General features: G+C 44.1%; 1 protein-coding gene across 2 annotated transcripts in view; it reads right to left on the reverse strand.

Annotated features, from left to right (window-relative positions):
* UQCC1 (ubiquinol-cytochrome c reductase complex assembly factor 1) overlaps positions 1 to 27,450 on the reverse strand; it is a 415,387-nt gene extending 387,937 nt beyond the window's left edge. The window contains exon 1 of one of the 2 annotated variants that reach the window (XM_082272610.1): positions 27,351 to 27,450. In XM_082272610.1, coding sequence (XP_082128736.1) covers positions 27,351 to 27,374 — 24 coding nt within the window. In that variant the 5' untranslated portion in view covers positions 27,375 to 27,450. The remainder of the gene's footprint in view (positions 1 to 27,350) is intronic. The other variant, XM_082272609.1, reaches the window with a different exon arrangement.
* Between the last annotated feature and the right edge of the window lie 544 nt (positions 27,451 to 27,994).

Raw genomic sequence — 27,994 nt, forward strand, 5'->3', positions numbered from 1 at the left:
AAACCCAATTGAGCATCTCTGGAGAGACCTAAAAATGGCTGTCCACCAACGTTTACCATCCAACCTGACAGAACTGGAGAGGATCTGCAAGGAGGAATGGCAGAGGATCCCCAAATCCAGGTGTGAAAGACTTGTTGCATCTTTCCCAAAAAGACTCCTGGCTGTATTAGATCAAAAGGGGGCTTCTACTAAATACTGAGCAAAGGGTCTGAATACTTAGGACCATGTGATATTTCAGTTTTTCTTTTTTGATAAATCTGCAACAATGTCAACAATTCTGTGTTTTTCTGTCAGTATGGGGTGCTATGTGTACATTCATGAGGAAGAAGAATGAACTTAAATGATTTTAGCAAATGGCTGCAATATAACAAAGAGTGAAAAATTTAAGGGGGTCTGAATACTTTCCGTACCCACTGTACATACATACATACCCAGTGCCTTGCGAAAGTATTCGGCCCCCTTGAACTTTTCGACCTTTTGCCACATTACTGGAACCATGTCCTGTGGTCTGATGAGGCCAAGATAATCTTATTTGGTTCAGATGGTGTCAAGTGTGTGTGGCGGCAATAAGGTGAGAAGTACAAAGACAAGTGTGTCTTGCCTGCAGTCTAGCATGGTGGAAGGAGTGTCATGGTCTGGGGCTGCATGAGTGCTGCAGACACTGGGAAGCTACAGTTCATTGAGGTAACCATGAATGCCAACATGTACGGTGACATACTGAAGCAGAGCATGATCCCCTCCCTTCGGAAATTGGGCCACAGGGCAGTAGTCCAACATAACGACCCCAAACACACCTCCAAGACGACCACTGCTTTGCTAAAGAAGCTATGGGTAAAGGTGATGGACTGGCCAGCATTTCTCCAGACTTAAACCCTATTGAGCATCTGTGGGGCATCCTCAAACGGAAGGCGGAGGAGCACAAAGTCTCTAAAATCCACCAGCTCCGTGATGTCCTCATGAAGGAGTGGAAGAGGACTCCAGTGGCAACTTGTAAAGCTCTGGTGAACTCTATGCCCAAGAGGGTTAAATCAGTGCTGGAAAATAACGGTGGCCACACAAAATATTGACACTTTGGGCTCAATTTTCGCATTTTACTTAGGGGTGTACTCACTTCTCTTGCCAGCGGTTTAGACATTAATAGCTGTGTGTTGAGCTATTTTGAGGGGCCATCAAATCTGTTGTTCTACAAGCTGTACACTCACTATTTTACATTGTAGCAAAGTGTCGTTTCTTCAGTATTGTCACATGAAAAGATATAATAAAATATTTACAAAAATGTGAGGGGTGTACTCACTTTTGTGAGATACTGTATATTATATATATATATATATATATATATATATATATATATATATATATATATACACACACACACACACACACACACACACAATATATTATATATATATATATATATATATATATATATATATATATATATATATATATATATATATATACACACACACACACACATATATATACACACACTGTATATACATACATACATATACACACACAAAACACACACACACCTCATAAAAATTCAAAGAACACTTTAAATACACATCAGATCTCAGTGGGGAAAAATATCATGCTGGATATCGATACTGATATGGACTGGGTAATGTGTTAGGAACGAAAGGATGCCACATCATTTTATGGAAATGAAAATTATCAACCTACAGAGGGCTGATTTCAAAGACACCCCGCAAATAAAAGTGAAAAAATGCTGCAGCAGACTAGTCCATTTTGCTGAAATTTCATTGCAGCAACTCAGAATTGTACTCAGTAATTTGTATGGCCCCTATGTGCTTGTATGCATGCCTGACAACATAGGGGCATGCTCCTAAAGAGACGACAGATTGTGTCCTGGGGTATTTCCTCCCAGATCTGGAGCAGGGCATCACTGAGCTCCTGAACAGACTGAGGTGCAACCTGGCGGCATCGGATGGACCGAAACAATGTTCCAGATGTTTTCTATTGGATTTAGGTCAGGCGAGTGTGGAGGCCATTCAATGGTTTCAATTCCTTCATCCTCCAGTAACTGGCTGCATACTCTTGCCACATGAGGCCAGGCATTGTCATGCACCAGGAGGAACCCAGGACCCGCTGCACCTGCGTAGGGTCTGACAACGGGTCTAAGGACTTCATCCTGATACCTAATGGCAGTCAGGTGCCATTGTCTAGCCTGTAGAGAGCTCCATGGATATGCCTCCACAGACCATCACTAACCCACCACCAAACTGGTCATGCTGAATGATCTTACAGGCAGCGTAACCTTTGCTACAGCTTCTCCAGACCCTTTCAGGTATGTCACATGTGCTCAGGACGAACCTGCTCTCATGTGTGAAAAGCACAGGGTGCCAGTGGTGGACCTGCCAATTCTGGTGTTCAATGGCAAATGCCAATCAAGCTCCGTGGTACCGGCCAGTGAGCACATGGCCCACTAGAGGACGTCGGCGCCTCAGGCCACCCTCATGAAGTCTGCTTGATTGTTTGGTCAGAGACATTTACACCAGTGGCCTGTTGGAGGTCATTTTGTAAGGCTCTGGCAGTGCTCATCCTGTTCCACCTTGAACAAATTAGGGATGCACCGATCCGACTTTTTTGGACCCGATACCGATATCTGGCGTTGTGAAATCGCCGATACTGGAACCGATCCGCAGCTACACTCAAAGCAAGCCGCTGCTTCATGTGTATGGCTCCTCCATTCACAGGCGGAGTGCATCTGATATCACTCCGCCTGTGAGCGGGACCTATACAGGAAGTAGCGGCTCCCATCCCATACTACTACCGCACCTAGTAAGGGATGGCTGAGCCGTTACCAAGCAAAAACCGGATCGGCCAGTGGATCGGTCAATGTTACCGATCCCCGGATCCATCTAAAATGGACATATCGGCACCGATATCCGATCCGAATATCGGATCGGTGCCCCGTAGCACAAAGGAGCAGATACTGGTCCTTCTGATGGGTTAAGGACCTTCTATGGCCCTGTCCAGCTCTCCTGAAGTAACTGCTTGTCTCCTCGAATCTCCTTCTTGCTCTTGAGATTGTGCTAAGAGACACAGCAAACCTTCTGGCAGTGGAACAAATTGATGCACCATCCTGGAGGAGTTGAACTGCCTGTGCAACCTCTATAGGGTCTAGGTATCGCCTCATGCTACCTGTAGGGCCACTGACCCTAGCCAATTGCAAAACTAGTGAAAAACAGTCAGAAAACAGAATAGGAGTATGGAAAAAAAGGTCAGTGGCCTCTACCCAAAAAAACATTCCTGTTTTGGAGGTTGTCTCATTGTTACATATCTAGTGCACCTGTTGTCAATTTCATTAGAACCAAAAGCAGCTGAAACTTATTATCAACCTCCTCTGCTACTTAACTGACCAGATCAATATCCCAGAAGTTTCATTGACTGGATGCTATACTCTGATTAACCACTTCAATACAGGGCACTTTCAGCCACTTCCTGCCCAGGCCAATTTTCAGCTTTTAGAGCTGCCATGCTTTGAATGAGAATTGCGCGGTCATGCAACGCTGTACCCAAACAAAATTGTTATTTTTTTTCCTACAAATAGAGCTTTCTTTTGGTGGTGGTGGTGGTGGTGGTATTTGATCACCTCTGGGTTTTTTTCCTTTTTGCTAAACAAATAAAAAACTGAAAATTTTGAAAAAAAAAAAAAAAAGTTTATTTTGTAAATAAGTAAGTTTTCTCCTGCACTGAGGGGTACTGATGAGGCGGCACTGATAGTCACTGACGAGGTGGCACTGATGATGAGGCACTAATATGTAACACTGATGGGCACTTATAGATGGCACTGATGAGCAGCACTGATGGGCACTAATAGGCAGCACTGATGAGGCACTGACAGGCATTACTAATGGGCACTGATTGGAATCCCCATTAGGCACTGATTGGAATCTTTAATTAGCACCGATTGGCATCCCTGGTGGTCAATGTTGGCATCCCTAGTGGCATGGGTTGGCATCCCTGGTGGGTCTGCACAGATACTCAATGCGCTGATTACCAGTGCAGACCCCCCGTCAGGAGAGCCCTCGATCAGCTCTCCTCTACTTGCGCCTTGTCAGTGCGAATGAAGGAAAGCCGATAAACTGCACTTCCTGGTTACGATGTGACCAGCTGTGATTGGCCACAGCTGATCACATGGTAAAGAGCCTACGTCATAGGCTCTTTACCGGGATCGGAGATGCAGTGTACCACCAATCGTCACTCTGCGTATCCTCGCGGGTGAGCGCAAGCGGCTTATCCTGCTGGACATCATATGACGGCCAGTCACGATCACTATACCACTTTCTGGCCATCATTGTGCTATATGGTGGGTGGGAAGTGGTTAAAAAGTGTTCCTTTCATTTTTTTTGAGTAGTGTATATAATGTTTGAGGGTTTTAACTAATTTTCTAGCAAAACAAAAATGGGATTTTTGACTTGCCGTAAAATCCATTTCTCTGATGTTCATTGACGGACAAAGCTCCTGATCTTCATAACCATTGGGCTATACTGCCCCCTACAGGAGTAGGACACTAGGCAGAAAAAGAACTTGACTACGCCTATGGGCAGTGTCAGAAGTAATAAAACTCCACAGACGGATGGGTGCTGTGTCCGTCAATGAACATCAGAAAAATTGATTTTACAGTAAGTCAAAAATCCCATTTTCTCTTTCATTCATTCATTGACAGACACAGCTCCTGATCTTCTTGACCATTTGGGATGTCCAAAAGCAGTGTCAAGCATGATGCTGTGAAAACTTAGTTGATGGGTGAAGGTGTGCTAATGAGGTAGGCTGGTAAACTCCTTCCAGTGTCTAAGGGTCCTTTCACACAGGCTTTCCGCCCGGCGAACTCCATTTTCCGCCAATCCCCGCCGAGCAGGCGGATGACAGGTCCATCTCCACTAACTTTGCAGAGACAGAGCTGTCAGATCCCCACTCTCCTATATGGGAGATCGGATGAAAACGGACCGCCTGTCCGTTTTCATCCGATCCTATCCAATCCGATACTCCAGACGGATGGAAAACAGGGTTTCCATCTGTCTGGATTTCACGGAGAGGATCGGATAGGAGAGCAGCGGGTATCAGCGGACATGTCACCATCCGATCAGGTCCACCTGAAAAACTGACAGGCGGCCCTGATCGGAAAGCCCGTGTGAAAGGGCCCAAAGCCTAGTACACACAATGAAAATATCAGAGGAATGATCATCCATTTTTTCTTTACATGCTACTCTCTATATCAAAAACAAATTGGTTACTAGAGTTACAGAAATTCTTGTAAAACAGAATACAACTTCCCCCCAGTGATCTAATTCTTTCGTTTCCAAGTATACATGGTTTTGGTTAGTCAATTTTATACGGACAAATACTAAAACCAATCATTCTGAAAAAAAATTTGTGCTTGTCCCTTCGGATATTTTCACATGAAATGTCATGACTGGCTCTTGAAAAGTGTGTACTAACAATCAGATTATTGGATGATTATTCTGAAATTTGTATTTTTTTTGTCCGATTTTTTTAATCGTGTGTACTAGCATTAGGCTTAATTCACAGTATGGGAGGATTTACTAAATCTGGAATGTGCAAAATCTGGAAAAGCTCTACACAAAAAACAGTCAGCTTCTAGGTCTTTTTTTCAAAGCCTAATTGAACAAGCGTGTCATCCCCTGAGAGAGCTGTGCAGTGGGAAGAAATCAAGGGTCTATAATTGTTATCATAGATGTAGTTAAAATGATAGATAGAATATCAACCAAAAATCCAGAAAAAAAAAAAAAAAAACACGATACCATTGTTATAAATTGAGTTGCAGTTCAGTGAATAAAATAAGCATTTGATCTTCAAGCCAAATAGGACTTGGTACCTGGTGGAGAAACCCTTGCTGGCAAGCAAAGAGGCAAGACATTTTGTGTACAGTAGTTAGTTTCCAGGTTTGCACACATCTAATGAATAATTTTGGTTCACTCTTCATTACAGATCTTCTCTAAATCCTTAAGGTTTCTTAGCGGTCACTTTGCATCTCAATGTTTCAGCTCCCTCCATACATTTTCTATAGGATTAAGGTCTGGAGACTGGCAAGGCCACTGCATGACCTTAATGTGCTTCTTCTTGAGCCACTCCTTTGTTGCCTTGGCAGCATATTTTGGGTCATGGTCATGCTGAAAGACCCATCCACGACCCATCTTCAGTGTTCTGGTTGAAGGAAGAAGGTTCTCATCCAAGATTTTACAATGTATGGCCCTGTCCATTGGCCCCTCAGTGCAGAAAAGTCAGCCTGTACCATTAGCAGAGAAACATTCCCAATGCATAATGTTTCCACCTTCGTGCTTGACTGTAGGGATGTGTTCTTAAGGTCATAGTCAGCATTTTTCTTCCTTCAAACATGGCGCGTCAAGGTCCTTTCTGACCACAGCACTTTCTCCCAATCCTTCTCTGAATTATTTAGATGTTCATTGGCAAACTTCAGATGGGCCTGTACATATGCCTTCTTGAGTAGGGGGAACTTGCAAGCACTGCGGGATTTCAATCCATGGTGGTGTATTGTGTTACCAATGGTTTATTTGGTGACTGTGGTCCCAACTGCCTTGAGACCATTCACATGCTCCACCCATGTAGTTTTTTGTTCAATATATGTTTATTGAAATAAAAAGAAACAAAACAGAATGCGTACAATGAAACCAAACATAAAATAAACAGAGGAACATTGACAAAAAGGGGGTATGGCTCCATATCAAACTGCAAGATATACTAAGGCACAAAGGTCAAACTAGATACCACAGTCAGCGTGGCATACAAGGTTACAATCTGAAACAGTATTCCTCATGAGAAGTAAGGGGGGATAAAGAGAAAACAATAGACAAAGTAAAGGTAAAGAAAAAAAAGGAAACAGAAACAAGATAGAAAAAAGGGGGTGAATGAGAAAGAGGGAAAGAACAATGGGTAAAGGGAGGGGAGAGAGTATGCAGGCCACGGGCGACAAGATGACAAATAAAATGCAAAAAGAAGAAAAGAAGGGGGAGGAGGGGGGCAGAGGCATCAAGGTCACATGAAATGCAGGTAATATGCATCAAACACTAGAATTTAGACAGTTAGTGCGGTATGGATCCGTTGTGATCTACAGCAAAAGCGGAAATATACCCAGGGATAGTTTTAAAGGCAGTCCAGGGGTACCAAATGGAAAGGAAGCGGTCTCCTCCCATGTAGTTATGGGCTGACCCCCCACTTTTCGATCATCCTTACCCCATGAGGCAAAATCTTGCATGGAGCTCTGGACTGAGGACGACTGATGGTTATTTTGCATTTTCTTCCATTTGCGAATAATCAAATCAAATAAACAGTTGTCTCCTCCTCACCAAGCTTCTTGCTGATGGTCTTATAGCCCATTCTAGCATTGTGCAGGTCTACAATCTTGTCCCTGATGTTCTTTGAAAGGTCTTTAGTCTTGCCCATGATGCTGATGTTTGAATGGAAGAATGATTCTATGGACAGGTGTCTTTTATACACATGACGAGTAGAGTTGGGCCGAACAACCCCCAGTTCAGTTTGCGCCAGAACTTTTCGAACATGGCAAAAGTTCAGAACCGATCAACGAACCCCATTAAAGTCTATGGGGTCCGTACTGGAAAAATCAAAAGTGCCAATTTTGAAAGCTTACATGCAAGTTCTTGGACAAACAAAGGGTATGGGGGTCCAGGTACTACCCTGGGGGACATGTATGAATGCAAAGATCATTTTTAAATGAGCAGTGAGTTAATGATGTTTAAAGTGAAACAATAAAAATGAAAAATTTATTTAAATATAGTGCCCAGGGGTTCCCTTAGTTTACTTGTAAAGTGGCGCATCTGTACCATGTATAGAACTTGCTGTAGCAAAACTGACATTTATCAAGAACAATAAATGACGTTTTCACTTCAAGCTTTTTTTATTTTGTAAACAAGGGCTTAGGGAGCCAGTCTGTATGATGAGGCCACAATTTAGTGCACTCGGAACAAGATTAGAGGTTTGTTTGGATAACTTTTGGTTTCTGTTTCACATACTTTAGTTAAAACTTTAGATAAGTGTAATAGATTATAATATATATTAATAATAATAAATTAATAATAGATAAGACTTTAGATAAGTGTAGAAAAATTGGGCTTTGGGTGTTGGTGGTGCCTTCACACCGTTACCCTATAGAGGTACTGTTGATGTAAGAATTGGCTTTGCTGTAAAAAATGGAATTTATATGCTGTAATTGACCTTGCTGTAAAAATATTAATTATACGCACCTGTCACACAGGTGTGGAAAAATTGGTCCTTGGGTATTAATTATGCCCATGAAACCTATATCAAAAAATTTCTTCCAGATAAAATTAACACCCACAATGCTAGGCAGCATAGACAGCCTTGCAGAGATTCCACATTCTCAAAAACACTTAATCAGCGACATCGGCATAAGGGGCTTGATATCTGCTGCTAATCCAAGAATGATTCATTTTGATAAATCTCAGCCGGTCAACGAAATCTGCAGACAGACACGCTCTTTTAAAACCTCCTTCAGCACTGAATGCCCTTTCAGAAAGCATGTTGGATTCAGGGCAGCCCAGCAGTCAATTGCATCCTGGGCAAGTTCTAGCCAATGGTCTATTCTAATGACCCAGTAACCCAGTGGATCATTGACTGGAAAGCACTCCATGTCTGTTTTTGCCCCTAGATAATCTCCCACCATATGACGCAGACAATGCCAATGGGATATGGAAGCCAACAGCCCTGGGCGCCGAGGACTAAAAAATTTTTGAAATGAATCACTGAGGCGGCCCTCTTCTCCACCACTCCTCCTTTGGCCAACTGAAGCTTCAAAGCTAGCTTTTCCATGGAACTGCAACCTAACAGAGTCTGGAAAGGCATTAAACTCCTCTTTAAGGTGTCCTCCATATAGTTCATCCTGTGCTTCCTCTGTGGGGACAGGATGAGTTCCGAGACTTTCCCCTTGTAACAGTGATCAAGGAGGGTTGCCAACCAATAATAATCCTTCTCCTTGATGCCACAAATTATCGGGTCCTTTTGCAGGCTTTGAAGAGTAAGGAAACCCATGCACCACAAGCTTGCAGGGGCATGAGAAGCAGCATCCTCGTGGTCACTAAGGATTTCAGTATATGGAACTACCTCCCCCAGCCACGTACTACTCCCAAGGGTTCTGGGGACAGAAAGCCATCTCTTCAGGTTTGACGTACAGTACAGACCAAAAGTTTGGACACACCTTCTCATTCAAAGAGTTTTCTTTATTTTCATGACTATGAAAATTGTAGAGTCACACTTCAAGAGGTAGTCACCTGAAATGGTTTTCACTTCACAGGTGTGCCCTGTCAGGTTTAATAAGTGTGATTTCTTGCCTTATAAATGGGGTTGGGACCATCAGTTGTGTTGTGCAGAAGTCAGGTGAATACACAGCTGATAATCCTACTGAATAGACTGTAAGAATCAGGGCTGTCTTTAACACGGCAAAAGGGGCAGCTGCCCCGGGTCTAGTCATTGTTGTGGGGCCCAAAGCAGCTGCCCCTTGAGCCCCCAAATAGTACATAAGTGGATTCAAGAGGGCCCAAGAAAATTTTTGCCCAGGGTCCAATCAAGAATAAAGACGGCCCTGATTAGAATTTGTATTATGGCAAGAAAAAAGCAGCTAAGTACAGGAAAACGAGTGGCAGAAGAGACTTGTTTGGGCTAAAGAACACAAGGAATGGACATTAGACCAGTGCAAATCTGTGCTTTGGTCTGATGAGTCCAATTTTGAGATCTTTGGTTCCAACCACCGTGTCTTTGTGCGACGCAGAAAAGGTGAACGGATGGACGCTACATGCCTGGTTCCCACCGTGAAGCATGGAGGAGGAGGCGTGATGGTGTGGGGGTGCTTTGCTGGTGACACTGTTGGGGATTTATTCAAAATTGAAGGCATACTGAACCAGCATGGCTACCACAGCATCTTGCGGTGGCATGCTATTCCATCCGGTTTGCGTTTAGTTGGACCATCATTTAATTTTCAACAGGACAATGACCCCAAACACACCTCCAGGCTGTGTAAGATAGAGCTGCACGATTCTGGCCAAAATGAGAATCACGATTTTTTAGCTTGGAATAAAGATCACGATTCTCTCACGATTCTCTGTGTAACAAAAAAAAATTGGGATAACTTTACTGTTACGTTTTATTTTTATTCATTAGTCACAAGTCTATTAATTGCGTTTGAAAGACTGCTACGCAAATACAGTGTGACATAAAATATTACAACAATCGCCATTTTATTCTGTAGGGTCTCTGCTAAAAAAATATATAAAATGTTTGGGGGTTCTAAGTACTTTTCTAGCAAAAAAAAACTGATTTTAACTTGCAAGCAACAAGTGTCAGAAAAAGGTCTAGTCTTTAAGAGGTTAAACTTCCTTTCTCCCTGGCAGAGGGAAGGAAAAGATACAATGTAATCATTTTGTTTATAGTTACTGGGAGACTTAGGCTCCGTTCACATGTGAGCGTATGGATCGCAGGCAGAACCGCCGCGGTTCCGCCCGCGATCCGGAGATTTATTGCAAATCGCGGGACGCCTAGCGTTGCCCGTTGATTTGCAATAGCCCCCCAAACGCCGAGCGATGTTGCCGCGATTTCCGCCTGCCGAATCGCGGCAACATCGTGCAAACAAAATCGCGGGACGCAATACGCTCCAAAGAAGCTCTTGTACTTCTTTGTACATCGTTTGGCGTTTGGGGGGCTATTGCAAATCAACGGGCAACGCTAGGCGTCCCGCGATTTGCAATAATCTCCGGATCGCGGGCGGAACCGCGGCGGTTCTGACCGCGATCCAAACGCTGACATGTGAATGCAGCCTTAGGTCCGGTTCACACTTATGCGATGCGGGAAGGCTGCGAATCCGCAGCCTGTTCCCGCATCGCACACGCACCCCCGGCAGTTCACACTGCCATATGCGATACGCTGGGGGTGTCAATGTAATCTTAACGACACCCCCAGTTTGATCGCATATCGCAGTGCGATTGTGACGTTCACACAGGATCGGATCGCACAAGTGTGAACCGCTGTGCGATCCGATCCTGATGCGGCTTCCAAAAAGGGTCCTGTACGTGTTTGCTGCGGCTGCGGTGCGAATTTAGCCATACAGAGTGTATGGCTAAACTTGCACCGCACAGCCGATCGCATGTAATGAAAGAGCAGTGCGCTCCGACATTACATGCGAACCCCGCACTCGCATAAGTGTGAACCGGGGCTTAATGCTGATAGGCGTTTGCGGGGAGGCTTTTTTTTTTTTTTCCACAGATGTTCTCTCTACTTCCTATGCAAAGAATCGAGCATATGTCAGGTTTAGATCGTCAGGGGGGTGAATCGAGATCGCGATTTTCATACGATTAATTGTGCAGCTCTAGTGTAAGGGCTATTTGACCAAGAAGGAGAGTGATGGGGTGCTGCGCCAGATGACCTGGCCTCCACAGTCACCGGACCTGAACCCAATCGAGATGGTTTGGGGTGAGCTGGACCGCAGAGTGAAGGCAAAAGGGCCAACAAGTGCTAAGCATCTCTGGGAACTCCTTCAAGACTGTTGGAAGACCATTTCAGGTGACTACCTCTTGAAGCTCATCAAGAGAATGCCAAGAGTGTGCAAAGCAGTAATCAAAGCAAAAGGTGGCTACTTTGAAGAACCTAGAATAGGACATATTTTCAGTTGTTTCACACTTTTTTGTTATGTATATAATTCCACATGTGTTAATTCATAGTTTTGATGCCTTCAGTGTGAATCTACAATTTTCATAGTCATGAAAATAAAGAAAACTCTTTGAATGAGAAGGTGTGTCCAAACTTTTGGTCTGTACTGTATGTCTTCCTCTACTTCAATGCCTCCAAAACTGCCAAAATACTCCTCCCTCTCTCTCACAGAACACCAGAGGTGTTCTGTGGCGTTGCAAGAATGGTGTCTGCATAAAGCGGGGATTGAGAGGAAAGAAAGTCCTCCTCTTCCTCCCGGTGCTCTGCCTCGAGTGTCCTGTCCATAATGCCACACAGAGCCTGGTACAGCAGGAACACAACAGGGATTGCGTCAATACTGATGCATGCATTGCCATGGCTCACTATCCTTGTTGCCTCCTCTAATAGTGACAGTACAGTGTATGCATGCTTTATCAGCAGCCAATGACATAGGGAAAAAAAAGCAGAGCTGCCCTGACCCTGTGATTGTGCCATACTTACATGGAATTCCCACTGAATTTCAGCCAACCAAACACTGGCTGTGTATGACCGCCTGAAATGGCTACAGACTCTTCTGGCCTGCTTCAGAAGATTGTGCAACCTTGGGTACCTGTTTAAGAAATGCTGCACCAACAAATTGGAGGACATGTGCCATGTTGGCGCCATTATCGTACACCACCATTCATGGCTGAAAGAATCTCTGCTCCAGTGTGGCTCCTGTCCCCTAGACAGACCAGCTGTAGCACTGCATGGCATCTTTTAGCCTGACTTGTTGAATAGCCCCTTGAATGCTTAGGGGGTACTGGTGGTTCATAGGACAACTCTGCAGAGGAGGGTATGGAGGAGGAGGGGATGGAGCTAACAAATCTCGCAACATCACCACCAGCCTTATGGAAACGTGGCAGCAAAACCAGCTCTGTCTGTCCTGCATCCTTCCTAGTTTCAAGCAGAGTTACCCAGTGTGCTGTGAATGAATATATCATCCCTGACCATGCTTGCTGGAGCATGAGTCAGCAGCAAAGTGGACCTTGTGGCTGACTTGCCCAAAGATGCCACAACATTGCCTTCCACATAATGGCACAGAGCCGTAAATTCCTTACGTGCAAAGAAATAGTGATTGGGAACCTGCCATTGTGGTACAGCACATTCTGCAAATTCACAGAAAGGGCAGAATCCACCAGACAGAAAGGCAGGAGCTGAAAAGCCAGTGGCTTGGACAAGCTGGAATTTAGACGTTGGGCATGTGTTAACTGTATTTTTGTTTTCGCTGCAGCAGCTGATGCAGAGAAATTCGCCTGCTATACTCTACAGCTGGTGGTGTGCTGCTGGCAGACGTACTGCAGGGACCTGTGACACCCTTCGCTATACCATCTTTCCTGTCAGTGGAGGCTGCTGAGAGCTCATGAGATATAGCGGGGGTAGACAATGTGGCATCCTTTCATTTCTAACACATTACCCAGTCCATATCAGTATAGATATCCAGCATTATAATTTTCCCCTTGGAGATCTGATGTGTTTTCAAAGTGTTCCTTTAATTCTTTTGAGCAGTGTGTATATGGATTCCCCCAGTTCTACTCCTCCTAGTATATATGATGCATGCATATTCTTAGCCCCCAAGTGTATAACTTTACATTTATCAGCATTAAACCTAATTTGCCACATAGTTGCCCAATGAAACAGTGCATTGAGGTCTGCTTGTAAATTGGTGGCATCCTGTAAGGACGTTATTTTATTGCAAAGCTTGGTATCATCTGCAAAGACTGAAATGGTACTTTTAATCCCAGATCCTATATCATTTATAAAAAGGTATTAAAAAGTAAGGGTCCTAACACTGAACCTTGGGGTACACCGCTGATAACCTTCGACCATTTCGAGTGAGAATCATTAACCACTACTCTCTAAATTTGGTCTTTTAGCCAGTTTTCTATCCATTTACAAACTGATTTTTCCAAGCCTGTAGACTTTACCTTACATATTAGCCGTGTGTGGGGAACTGTGTCAAACGCTTTTACAAATTCTAAGTATAGTACGTCCACAGCCACCCCTCTGTCCAAGGTTTTACTTACCTCCTCATAAAAAAATATCAGATTTGTCTAACAGTTTGTCTTTAATGAATCCATGCGGTCTGTTACTTAAAATATTTTTTCCAGCAAGAACTCATTTATGTGGTCTTTTATTAAACTCTCCAGTATCTTCCTGACTATAGAAGTTAAACTAGAAGTTAAACTAACAGATCTATAGTTACATGGTAAAGACCTTGATCCCTTTTTAAATATAGGCACGTCAAGCCAGTGGTACTATTCCAGGCATTAAAGCGGAGTTCCAAACTTTTCTGTGTTTATTAAACGTCAGCAGCTACAAAAAGTGTAGCTGCTGACTTTTAATAAAACACACACTCACCTTTTCCAGGATCCAGGGATGTGGTCACCTGAAGCCTCGATCCTCTCCCTCTCTTCTTGGCGGTACCGGCATCACTAGTGTGGGCACACGGCTGTGACAGCTTGCAGCTTCACAGCCGGGTGCGCACTGGGTTCAGAATGGCCGGGCAATCATCTGGGACCTCCGACATGTCTGAGAAGATTGCAGGGAGGAAGGGGAGAGGAGAACTCACCCCCTCTCTCAAAACTAGGTACCCCCCCAAAAAAAAAATAACATGCCAAAAGGTAACATGGCAGGGGGTCAGGAGTACTTAAAGTGGAAATTCCACTTTTGGGTGGAACTCCTCTTTAAAAAGTTCCTAAAAATTACAAACTGGCTTTGAAATGACAGAGCTCAATTCTTTCAGAATGCCATCTGGTCCAGGTGCTTTATCCACCTTTGTTCTGTCCATCATTTTTGGAGCAGAGCATGGTACATTATCGCAGTTTTTGGTCCGTTTGCCGCACTTGGGGAGCCTTTAGCACATTTGCAGCGTTTCTTAAACGCATGGCAAAGCACATATTTTGCCATGAATTTGGAAACACACAGATGTGAATGGAGCCTCAGTGTTCTTGTGTAAATGCACCAATTTCACTTTCAGGCCCCATTTACACCTAGAGTAGTAGGACACATGTTTTTTGGTTCATTTTTCCAATGACACACATAGGGCAGCCGTTGATTACACGTGGCAAAGTAGCTCATGGAACATTTTGGTGTGGTGCGAGATGCAGGTTTGTAACTGCGTTTGTCACCTGTTTTTTCATATGGCAAATGTGTGTTTGATTCTGTGTTTGGTGTGCCGTTAAAAATTAATGACACTGGAAGAGCAACTAGATAATTTTAGTTGTATAAATGTGGCCATACACTATACAATCCGATTGTACAATCTCATTTAGCTTTACCAAAACTCTATATAATAGGAAGACACACCATCTCTCAAACCACTCTGTATCCAATCAGGCAGGCCTTGCACTACATCAGGGGTATCCTGTGGGCTACATGTGACCCCAGGGAGTTTAGCATGCAGCCTGAGCCCTTCTGAAGGGATGCTCGGGAAGCCAGGCAAATGCATGCGTGGAGAAATGCCGGGGATGCTGTTAAAACGTAGTTGATGGGTGAAGGTGTGCTAATGAGGTCAGCTGGTCCATACACTATGGCCCCTTTCACACAGGCGGACCGTTCAGATCCGCCTGTCAGTTTTTTTGGCGGATCTGAACGGTCCCCCCATGCATCTCTATGGGGCATCGGATGTCAGCGGAGACATGTCCGATCCGTCAAATATATCAAACCCTATTTTCCATCCGTCCAGCGGTCCTTTCCCATCCGTTTTCCCCTACAGAGATGCGTGGGGAACTGACAGCTGTGTCTCCGCACACAGAGCGGAGACAGAGCTGTCATCCTCCTGCTCAGCGGGGGTTCGGCAGATCGATCCCCCGCTGAGAAAAACGGACTCCGTCCGACGGAGTGTGTGAAAGGGGCCTATACGAAAAATCGTTCAAACTCATTTTGGAAAAACAAACACTCAGCCGTGAGAGCAAATGATAGTGCCATCATGTAATGTCCGATAAATCGTTCAATGCACATAAATTAATCAGTTTTTTGTTCGTTTTTTCCCCATATACCTTAATGGGCCATACACACTATGCAATTGTCTTTAGATTTACCAAAACCATATAATATGAGGTCAAATCTAAACACTTCGAGTTGTATGAACTAAGGCAGGCCCTTGTACTACATAGTTGAAGGTAAATCTAAAGGAAACCGAACAACAAAAGTTGTACAGTGTGTATCTAGCTTAAAGGCCCTTACACAAAATTGGAAGTAAAATTTTGTCTGACGAACAATCTGCCGATTTTCAGATCGTTAATATAGTGCTTTCGACAGTCGATTACGAATTTTCAGACAACAAAAACTGGATGTGCAGGCTATAAAAATTGTATTGTACGTGAACACAACGTCCGATTTTCATTAAATTAGTACAGTTTTCGTCCGAAAAAATCATAAGAGCAAGACTAGGCATGCTCGTAAACTAAAGAACACATACAAAACAATTCAACACCTGACATCACTTCTGAAGTTGAATTCTGTCGTATGAGAATTTTCGTATGAAAGTAACCTCTTCACTTTCCATATGAGGCTAGCATGCAACAAAAAACGAAAGAAAATTTGTCCGATAATCTGATCGTGTGTACGAGGCTTAAATCTGTGGGGATTACGTCCCTAACCTCCTACCCCCCCCCCTTTTTTTTTCCTTTTCGCTACTCTGACCTTTTCACACTCCCATCTCTATTCCTACTATTTTATCAGGTATACTTGAAGCCCAGGACGCCCTGCCCCAGTGGACCCTTGGTCTACAATTTTGTATATGTTTGAGAATGTCTAACCTCAATTACTTACAAACTACCTGTGAAATTTAGTTATACCCCTGCGTGGGTGCACCTATTCTTATCTCACTTCTTTTAAAAAAAAATTAAAAAGAAAAAAAAAAAAAACTTCTGCTAGGTCAGTACAATGGCTCCCAATCCATAAGCACATCATGTATAACAGCGCAATTATGCAGTGAGCTGCAAAGTCTGCATGCACATGCAGTATATATATATATATATATATATATATAACATTCATCATTGTTTCCTTGTCTTGGCGGATGTTACTGAGGAACACTTGCTTCAAAGCCATATAGCTTCAAGCGATAGCTTTCATCCAAGTAATGACACTTTTGTTAGACACGTCGGCATATTTTCACACTTCTCGCTAAATTAATTATCAGTAATAAGACGCATTTCAGGCTGAACATGACAGAACCCTACTACTTCAACTTAATTAAAAATATTGCATCATGCAAAGACATGCTAAGAACTACAGGAGTGCAGATAAAATCAACAATGGCAGAAAAACATTGGACAGGGCCTCATTTCGGTATGTTTAGATAGATGTGCCACAGATTTCCATTACATCCTGTATGTTTGGTGCGCCATCAGAACATGCACTACACCTGCAGTATATAAAAGAAGTCTACGGCAAAGCTGGGTAAACCGCTGCACTTCAGTGTAAAAGCAGTCTTATGGGGGCGGTAAAACACAATAGTTGAGACTGAGCCCCGACCTCTGATGTAGCGTCAGCGTCTCAATGGCAACCCTGCCCCAGGCTCCAGGGGCCCATGCAGACACCCTGTCACATTCCGTTTTACTCTTGGGCAGGAGGGGCAGTGGCGGGGGGGCGGTTGGCATATAAAGGAACTGATCCTTTCTGTTTTACACCTACAACCACTGAAATAGACATTGAGCCCTTGTAAAAAGTAAACAAAGTCAGTGTTCACACTTGTTTCATTCACTCATGACCAGGCCATTTTTGCGAAACGCCACTGCGTTACTTTAACTGACAATTGCGCGGTCATGCATCGGTATTCCCCCAATAATTTTTAAGTCACTTTTTTCCCAAAAATAGAGCTTCCTTTTGGTGGCATTTGATCATTACTGCGGTTTTTATTTTTTGCGCTATAAACAAAAAAGGACTGACAATTTAGAAAAAAAAAAAAAAAAAAATTTTTTACTCTCTGATATAAAACATATGGAATAAAAAAAAAAAAATCTAAATTTCTTAATCAATTTAGACCAATATGTATTCTGCTACATGTTTTTAGTTAAAAAAGAAAAAAAAAAAAAAAAAACAATAAGCGTATATTGATTGGTTTACACAAAAGTTATACTGTCTGCAAACTATGGGATATATAACAAAACTTTATTTTTTTATATACTAGCAATTATGCGGATCACCAACTTATAGCTGGACTGCGAAATTGCAGCGGACAATCGGACACTTGTCCCCGGGCTGTCGTGTCTGTTGAAAACTGCTAAAGACTGCACACGAATTTTGTCGGCCAACAACAGCCGACTGCAGAAGTGATGTCATGTGATGGTTTACTTTCCGTGTGTTTTTTCTTTTCTGAGCATGCCCAGTCTTGCTAATCGGCTGTCTGTCGGCCGAAATCTGTACTGACTGGCGAACAATCAGCCGTTCTGGTGACGGCCAACAAAAATTTTAATGCCTGCACGACAGATTCTGTTCGGCCGAAAATGCGCTGTCGGCTGTCGGAAGCATCATACTAACAAGCCTACAATCGGCCGATCGGTCGTCGGCCGAATATTTACGGCCGACAATCGGTACGTGTGTACGGGGCTTAAGGCCCCTTTCACACTTGTGCGACTTAAAAGTCGCCCGATTTTTGCCACGATTTGAAGCAATGCCTATGTCTTTGGACCTCAAAAACTATTAAAATAGGCCAAAAGTAGTGCAGGGGCTACTTTTAAGTTATTGCGACATGAAGTCATACAGATATGAACGGTACTCATTGGAAATCATGGAGAACGATTTTTCATGCGACTTTGCTGTCCCAAACTGCAGGACAAGTCGCACAAGTGTGAAAGGGGCCTAACTGACACTTTGGGGGAACCAGTGACACTAATACAGTTATCAGTGCTAAAAATATACACGGTCACTGTACTAATGACACTGACTGGAAAGGGGTTAAACATCTAGGGTAATCAAATGGTTAAATGTGTGCCTAGCCAGTGTTTGTTTTCTCTATGTGTGCTGCTTTTACTAGAAAAAAAAAGAGATGGATTCTAGACCCCGCTTTGCAGGAACACACAATCCATCCCTTCCCCCCTCTCAGAACAGCAATTTGCCTAGTTCACACAGGCAGATCCCTGTTCTGTGTTGTTTACTGACGATCGGCAGGTGCTGGAGGGCATCGAGTGCCCATCACCCGCAGATCAGCTTCTGCTGTAAAAATTCACAGCAGAAGTAGCACGCATGCCCCTCTCCTTGCAGACAGGAGTGCGGGATCACATACAGCTGCCACCCTTTAGCAGTAAAACTGCTATAGAGTGGTCAACAAGTAGTTAAACAATGGGTAAACGTCCAATTGGAAAATAACTGTTTAAAATCTTCATTATACTATTCAATAAAAAAAAAAAAAATTTTAAATTCAGAACCATTTCATTGTCAGCACTTGCCGACCGCCCGCCGCATATATACTGCGGCAGGCTGGCTTGGCTGCACGAATCGCTGTACCTGTACGGCGATTCGCAAGAGCGCTCCTGGGTGCGAGCGGGCGGCGCGCTCTCACCCCCACTAGGCAGCGGGGATGCTGATGCATGGGACCGGCAGCACCGCTTGCCGCAAGCCATCCGGAATCTCTCCCTGCTGAGAGAGAAGGACGGTCAGCTGTTGCTCATTATGAAATACTAACCTTAGAACGAGCCCTCGCCGTGCCGCCCGCTTACCTCTATGACGGGCAACATGTTCAGTCGCCCGTCTTCCGGGGTCTCGCGGAATCCGGCCATCTGATTGGCCGGAGCCACGGTGACGTCACTCCCGCGCACGCGCGCGGGAGCCGACGGTCTCGGCACGGGGCTCTGAAGGAACAGCACCAGCGGCCGTTCCTTCAGAGCGCATGCGCCAGTGATGTCACTGGCTGCACGTAAGGTAAATATCTCCTAAACGGTGCAAGTTTAGGAGATATTTACAGTACCTATAGGTAAGCCTTATCATAGGCTTACCTATAGGTAAAAGTTGCAGAGGAGGGTTTACTTCCTCTTTAAAGAGGAGCTCCAGGCACCTATAAAAAAGAAAAAGTCAGCAGCTCACACATTTAACAAATCATGTTTGGCCTGAAGATTACATAAAACCCCTAAAATTTTCTGAAAGCAGATACCTTAGAGAAAAAAATTGTGGTAGTACCAATTTTTTATGTCACACAATATTACTGTAAAGGTAAAATTTCAGTAAAAACACATTAAAAAGTTAATTTTAGGAGAAAAACACAATAAATTACCCAATTTATTGATAAAATGTAAAAGCCGAAGTTGCACCGAGTAAATAGATACCCAACATACCAAACCTCATACACGTCAGTACCCTATCTTTTCCATAGGCGAGGCTGTAAAAGCCCCCTATACGTCATCATTTTAGGGTTATGAAGGAGGTCTGGTGCTAGAATTATTGCTCTCATTCGGGCGTGCGTGACGATATGTAACACGTGTATCGCAACTGATGTTTTCAGGCATAGGCACCCACCGCGTGCGTTTACATTTGTATGTGTATGTGGTAGTGGGGGGCTTCCATGTTTTGTGTGGGGGGGGGGGGGTCGGGATTTAATGTGCTTGGGTGTAACTTTAATTTTTTACATACATATTTTTTTTTTTTTTAACTTTATTTTTTTTTTCAATCACATAGGGCAGCCTTTCTCAACCTTTTTCAACACAGAGGAACCCTTGAAATACATTTCTGGTCTCAGGGAACCCCTGCTAAAAAATAAAAATCTACAACTCATGACACATTAGTGTGACAGTCAGTGGGAAGAATGCTCCTTAAGGCCCGTACACACGATAAGAAAATCTGTAGGGAAAATTCCTCCGACAACCGAACTGCCGATATTCGGATTGTTAGTATGGTGCTTTTGACAGCCAACTCCGACTTTTCAGCTGACAAAAATCCTGATGTGCAGGCTATAAAATTTTTGTCGTCCGTAATACAACATCCAATTTTCCTCTCATTAGTACAGATTTCAACGGAAAAAAATCTTAAGAGCAAGACTAGGCATGCTCAGAGACGAAAGAACACATACAAAAGCAATCCAACACATGACATCACTTCTGAAGTAGAATTCTGTCGTACGGGAAAATTCGTATGAAAATAACCTCTTCACTTTCCACATCAGACTAGCATGCCACAAAAAACGGACGACAGATTGTTCGATAATCTGATCGTGTGTACGAGGCTTTACTCTTGTCATCATTGGGAAGAATTATCCCCTAAGAGATAGCTAAAAGGAGCAATGGTGTCATTGCTCAAGGAACCCCTAGCAACCTCAGGAGGAACTCTAGGGTTCCACGGAACCCTGGTTGAGAAACTCTGACAAAAAGTCCTCTATGTTATGATTTTTTTTGGGGGGGGGACTGGTTCTCTTTAATAAAACATACAGGGTAAAAGACCCTGCATATCTCCAGTGCTCCACTGAATGGAATGCAGTGCACATCGCCTTGATGGCTGGGGAAACTGTCAATGGGAACTCGAAAATGACGTCACACACTTCTGGGTCAACAAATAAACGGGGAGGAGGTCCGCTCTCCTCCCTTCCCTCTACCTACTGGCGGCACTGGCTATGCGGATCGTGGGCACGCAGATGGGCAAATGGTGCCCAGAATACATTGGGGGGGGGGGGGGGGGGGAAGGGTGCGGGCCTGGGGAGCTTTCAGGCAGATAAATAGGAAGCTTGCATACGAGTTTCAGAAAATTGTCTTTTACTAATAAATCACGCAATTATTGGAAATAAATTGTGACCAATATATTTTGAGGTTGAACCCTAAAAAGACACAGAACACGTTTCATCTCAACACAGCCGGACTGATGGAAAAAATAGAAATACAAAATAATACAGTTTACAACCAACTATTCTGAGCCTTTTGTAATGCTGTCACATGTGCCTTCCACAGCAAACCATCTCTCCTGCAAAACAAACAAGGGTGTGATTGTTCTAATTATCTAATAGATACCCGAACATGCCAAAATCAAAGGGTTGGGCAACAGGCATCGTACTTTCATGTATACTAGTTTATATTCCTGGACCGGACAGACTCCCTCCTGGATTATATATGGATATGCTCCCCTTCTATAAAGACAAGATACTATACTTATTCACAATACTTTTACATTCAAGCTGTAGGGCATGTGAAACTTACCCCGCAGTACTTTACATTCCAGCTGATTATTGAACGATGAATCAACTAGAGCAGACAAGTGTAAAGTTTTCACAGTATATTGCTTACCATTGTGACTAACCAGGTCATATGTAAATTACACAAGAGTACATCTTAAGGAGCAGTTCACACCAGGAATCGCAGTGGAACACAATCACTTTCCTGCGCAATTTGAGCGCACTGCGTTTTCAGCCTATTCACGTAAAATCGCACTGCACAACACAAAAACGTAGTGCATTGCACTACTTTAAAAAACACATTGCAACCAGATAACATGGTACTTTTGTAACATGCAATCCATCGCAGGCAAATGCACTGCGCTTGGGATGTAGTTAGCATTGCATTGCAATTTGGGAAAAATGCACAGAGCGCGGGTTTCCTTCGCCATTTTCTGGTGTGAACATGCCCAAAAGCTGATGTTTAGGTCTTGCAAGTTTTAGGCTGGGTACACACAATTCGCACGACAATCGAGTGTGACCGACTTTCAATAAAATCGGTTCACACAGGTCTGGGGCATCCGCGGTCCGCATTCCAAAAGGGTTCTGTGCATCTTTGGGTCCAATTCAAGTATAAATTCAGACAAAAATTGGGGCCCGATTCACACTTAAACCGGGGAACACAAGCGCACCTGACCCTGGGCACAAACACCTGCCTGCATACGTGTGAACCAGGCCCTACATTGGTACAGCTTGGTCCAATGTAGGTATGTATGTGCCATACTTGTGGAAGCTGGAAATAACTGTGGTAGACACCACTATGGCAGCGATCTTCACTATCTTCTGTGTCCTCCGCCGAGCAGCTGCCCAGCGTGCTACTGAACACTATTCAGAGCAGCTTCAGAGAATGCTTTTCATTTTTCTCAATGAATGCACAGCCTTCTCTGATTGAACAAGATGGAAAGGTGTGGTGGAAGTCATGACTGCCACTTCATCCAATCAGAGAACACTTTGCATGTATTTAGAAAACAAAGAGTTCTCTATGCTGAACTCCTGTGGTACCCCTGAAGCAGAAGAGAACCCATAAAACCCTAGTGTGGGACTGGTATTATGGAGGTGAGCCATTCTTTTGTTTTGAATGCACCAGGATGATGGACTGTTTATGTTACTTGCTGAACAAAAGCTGTTTAAGGCTCCTTTCACACGGCGCTCCGTGTGAAAGGTCCGCTGCGGGACTTTTTTTTTTTTTCTTCCACGGAGCGGATGACATTTCTGTCATCCGCTCCGTGTGCCCGCATATCATCCCATCCGTTTGCGGATGATATACGGACATAATGTAAGTCTATGGGCACTGCGGATGTCAGCGGATGACACCGCTGACATCCGATTTTCCTTCCTTTCCGTTTTTTACACGGAAGGAAAAATGGGGTCCTGTTCCATTTGTAAAAACGGAACAGAACTGAATGGAGGAAAATCGGGTGTCAGCGGATGGTATTCCGCTGACACCCGCAGTGCCATTCACTTACATTATGTCCGCAAATCATCCGCAAACGGATTGGATGATTTGCGGACACACGGAGCGGCCGTGTGAAAGGAGCCTAAGTTCCTGAGTTTTGAAAGTACAATAAAGACTGTTTACTTTTACAAGTGGGCTGATGAGCTTTGGCTCTCTGGAATACGCTGGATATACATTAAATTATTTAGGTTAGTAGGTAAAACTTGTGCATTTGTTTGGTAATTTGTAAGCAGCTTAAAAACACGAATATAAGCCAGAGATGCGCCTTCCAGCCCCACTGCAGGCAGCCTGTAAAAACCTACAAGAAGCTGAACACAGCTATGGCTAGACCATGTACTAACATTAAAGCGGAGTTCCACTCATTTTTTGAAGGTCCAATCACTCTCAATGCTGTAATAAATGGCAGATATTTTTTTTTCTTTGTACATACCTTTTATACTTTTTCATCTGCAGCACTTCCTGGTGCTGCCGCCTAGGTGATTACATCACTAGGCAATTTACAAGGGCTCCTGGGATAGCGGCGTCATGTATCCCAGGAGTCCTTTCGAATCGCCTAGTGACGAAATCTCGTGTTACTTCAGGACCGGAAATGACACGAACGAAGGATCGGGATGTCGCGATTGACAGGTTGCTATAGCAATGGGGGAGGGAATTTCCGCCGACGCTGCCATTGTTATGGCAACCTGTCGGGAAGATAGAGAGCCGCTCAGTGCACAGGCGTGAGAGAAGGAGGTGCATGCTGGGTAGCCAGCTGCACCGAATCCCGGAAATCAGGGGAAGAGGGCTTCAGATGCCCACAGATGACATGGAACCTGCCTGCTTCCGGGATCTGGTCAGTCTTCAAATATTTTGACACAAAGTACAGGGACTACACATAGGGCATGTTCTAAATGTTGCTATATATATATATATATATATATATATATATATATATATATATATATATATATATATATATATATATATATATATATACACATATACACACACACACACACACAGGGCTTTTTTCTTTCTCAGAGAAAAGGTACAGGAACTATCACCTTCTGAGTCACCCTTTGTCTTTGCCCCCTACCCACCTCTGAGCAGGGTCCCTAGGTTTCACCCCCTACCCACCTTCCATTACCGCCCCTTTTAGAGAATACAGAACCAAGTATCATTTTGTGCTACTAAGTAACTTGTATGTAATTTGATAGACCCCACCCCAGCAACAGTAGACCCCCTCCATCAACAATAGACCCTCCTGCAGCAATAGACCCCCTCCCCCACAACAATAGTCCTCCCCCAGCAACAATTGACCCCCCACAACAAAATACCATCCTAGCAACAACCCCCAGCAGCAACAACAGATCTCCCAGTAGCTAGCATCAATAGATCCTCCAACAGCCAGCAACAATAAACCCCTCTCAGCAACAATTTACCCCCTAGCAACATAAGACCCCCCCACCCCCCACAAGCAACAATAGACATACCTGGCAACAATAGACACCCACAAAAAATAGATCCCCACCAGTGACAATAGATCCCCCAGCATCGATAGACCTTCAGGCACACCCCAGCACTCCTTGCGATAAAATACATTCAGTGCTAGAGGTGCCGGAACTGCGTTCCCGCTGAAAAAAAGCCCTGTATATATATAAGTACAGAGGAGTGTTTAAAAAAGTATTTGGGGGACTGGAACTCCGCTTGAAGGACGTTTTAGGCCATTTTACACAGGTAACAAAAGGGTGGTAATGACAGATGGATGATTCGTGTTTTTACCTTCTTGTGGCCCACCCACACCCTACCATTACAGTCAGACGGTGAAGGCACAGCCGAGCATGGTGGCCATGCAAGCATAACTTGGCTGGCAGACTGCACTGCCTGTCAAATTTACCCATTGAGGTCAAGTGGATTATGCCGCAACTGCAAGCCAACTGCTTGGTTCACAGGTGCAACGCTTCATTTCAATACATTGTCTTCCTTTGGATTTAGGAAAAGCCCAAAAAAAAACAAAGCAAGAATTTAGAAGGTGTTGGCATAGCCTCCAAATACCAAAATGATCCACCATAGAGACTGACATCCATCTATAAGAGCTCTCATTGAATCTCCCCTTTATGCCTCTTTTACAATAAAGGCTTCTTCCACATTGCTTCTCTGTGTACAGAGCCCTGTGTCGTTAGTAAACACAGGGCTCTGTACTGTGATTCGCTATGCAAATCAGCAGGTCCCACCCATTAATTATAGGCCAGGACCTGCTGACTAACTTGTGCTGTGCTGAATGACAGCACAGATCTGGCGGTGGTTGCGCACGCTTCCTACCCAGAAGTGCTGAATCACATACATGTACGGGATCTGGCGCAGAGTGGTCGCCCTGACGCAGTATTTTCACAATGGGGTCTACAAGTAGTTCATGGAGACGTTGTATGAGGTGTGAAGGAGAGTAGAAGTCACATAGGTGCCTCCTACCCGGGTCATCTATCAGTGATGCCCATCAGGGCCACCTATCAGTGCCTCATCATCAGCACTCATCAGTGCAGCTTCATCAGCACACATCAGTGAAAGAGAAAAATCACCTGTTTGCAAAATTTAGAACAAGCTATGAATTTTTTTTTTTCAATTTACAACCTTTTTTTGTTTATTTGGCAAAAAAAATAAAAAAGGGGTGATTAAATACTACTAAAAGAAAGCTATATTTGTGTGAAAAAAAAAATGCCAGAAATTTCACATGGGTACAGTGTTGCAGGACCACGCAATTGTCATTCAAAGTGTGACAGCGCTGAAAGCTGAAAATTAGCCTCGGCAGGAAGGGGGTGAAAGGGCCCAGTAGGCAAGTGGTTAAACCTGTAAATGCTGCACCACAATCACATACATTCTACATGGCCCCATGGACTAGCATGGGTCGCGGCTGGCGGCGGCAAGTTCAGGTGGGCAGTCAGGGGGTAGTAAAAAAGTATTAGGACTGATTTACACCTGAATCATGTTCCTGTACTATTTAGCCCCGGTTCACACTTGTGCGTGTGCGGGGTTCGCATGTAATATCGGAGCGCACTGCTCCGACATTACATGCGATCGGCTGTGCGGTGCGAGTTTAGCCATACAGTTTGTATGGCTAAATTCGCACCGCAGCCGCACCAAACACGCACAGGGACCCTTTTTGGAAGCCGCATCAGGATCGGATCGCACAGCGGTTCACACTTGTGCGATCCGATCCTGTGCGAACTGCACGATCGCACTGCGATATGCGATCAAACTGGGGGTGTCGTTAAGATTACATTGACACCCCCAGCGTATCGCATATGGCAGTGTGAACTGCCGGGGGTGCGTGTGTGATGCGGGAACAGGCTGCGGATTCGCAGCCTTCCCGCATCGCATAAATGTGAACCGAGGCTCAGTGTGGTTTTATTTTCCGCCCATTCATTTGCATGCGCTACTTTTCAAGAATTTACTGAACTCGTTTACACTGTTCTGAAGTGCCCTGCAATCTGGTGCAGGCAAATGCACTGCGTTCGCGATCTTCTTTTGAGGTGTCATTGGGGGACACAGTGTGGAAAATGAGGACGGAACGTGGTTTCCTGCACTGCGCCCTTACCGCCACCGACCCCATGTGAAGGTACCCAAAAACACGTAAAACACATGCCCATAATCGGTCTAATAACCTGGAAAAACATTATATACACACACAAACATATTACATATACACACACACAAACATATTATATATATATATATATATATATATATATATATATATATATATATATATATATATATATATGTTCTGGAGTCAGATCTTTATTAGGTGTAAATCTCCCATTCTCTGCACATGAGAGCTCCAAGTAGACCTTCATAGATGGTCAGTGTGTGAGGAGAAGCCGGGGGTCACCTTGTGTCATCCCTGTCCTCCCCTCATCACACACATACGCTGACCTCCTCAGCACCCGGCCCGCACCCCCGACACTGCAGACTGTACCACTCTCAGCCACCTACGGGGGGGGATCCCGACACCGTACTTACACCTAATCTGACGAGCGCTGCCATAGTTGAAGCAGTTTAGTTGCCGCTGCAGCCTATCCAGCTCTTCATTCCATGCTGAGCAGAACAACTTCCGAGGCAAACTCTCTCCGCTTCCGCCAGCCGCTCTGTAACTAGCGGGCGCCATGTTTTGGCTGGCGCCGGCAGGTTTTAAGGCGACCTCTGCACGAGCTCTCCTATTCTGTTACATGAATGTGAATTGTGAACGGGTTGTGCGGAGGCAGTGTATAGTCCATGGAGCCGGAGGTTGAGAGGGTTTTATTCAAGCTATTGCAAGTCCTTGACTTTCGGCTTGTATGAGGTGTTTAGAGGGAGAGTAGGGAAAGGGGAGATGTAAGCTGGAGATTGGAGGGCCTCAAAACAAAGCATTATATTGGATATTTACTGTATAAACACAGTCAAAAATGGCTCGTGTCAGCCTATACATGATAAAAAAAAAAAGGGAACTCCATGATACAAAACAAGTTTGCTCAGGGAGATAGAGATTTGGTGGACTTTAAAGGCACATATTAAGTAGGCAAAAGACTACCATAGATATAAAAAACATATATTCTTTTATTTAACCAAAGTTTTTTAAAAAAGAACAAAAGTTCAAAAAACACAGAATTATAAAATGACATACATAT

Source organism: Pelophylax lessonae (genome assembly GCF_965119305.1).
Source record: "Pelophylax lessonae genome assembly, chromosome: 11".
Classification (NCBI taxonomy): domain Eukaryota; kingdom Metazoa; phylum Chordata; class Amphibia; order Anura; family Ranidae; genus Pelophylax; species Pelophylax lessonae.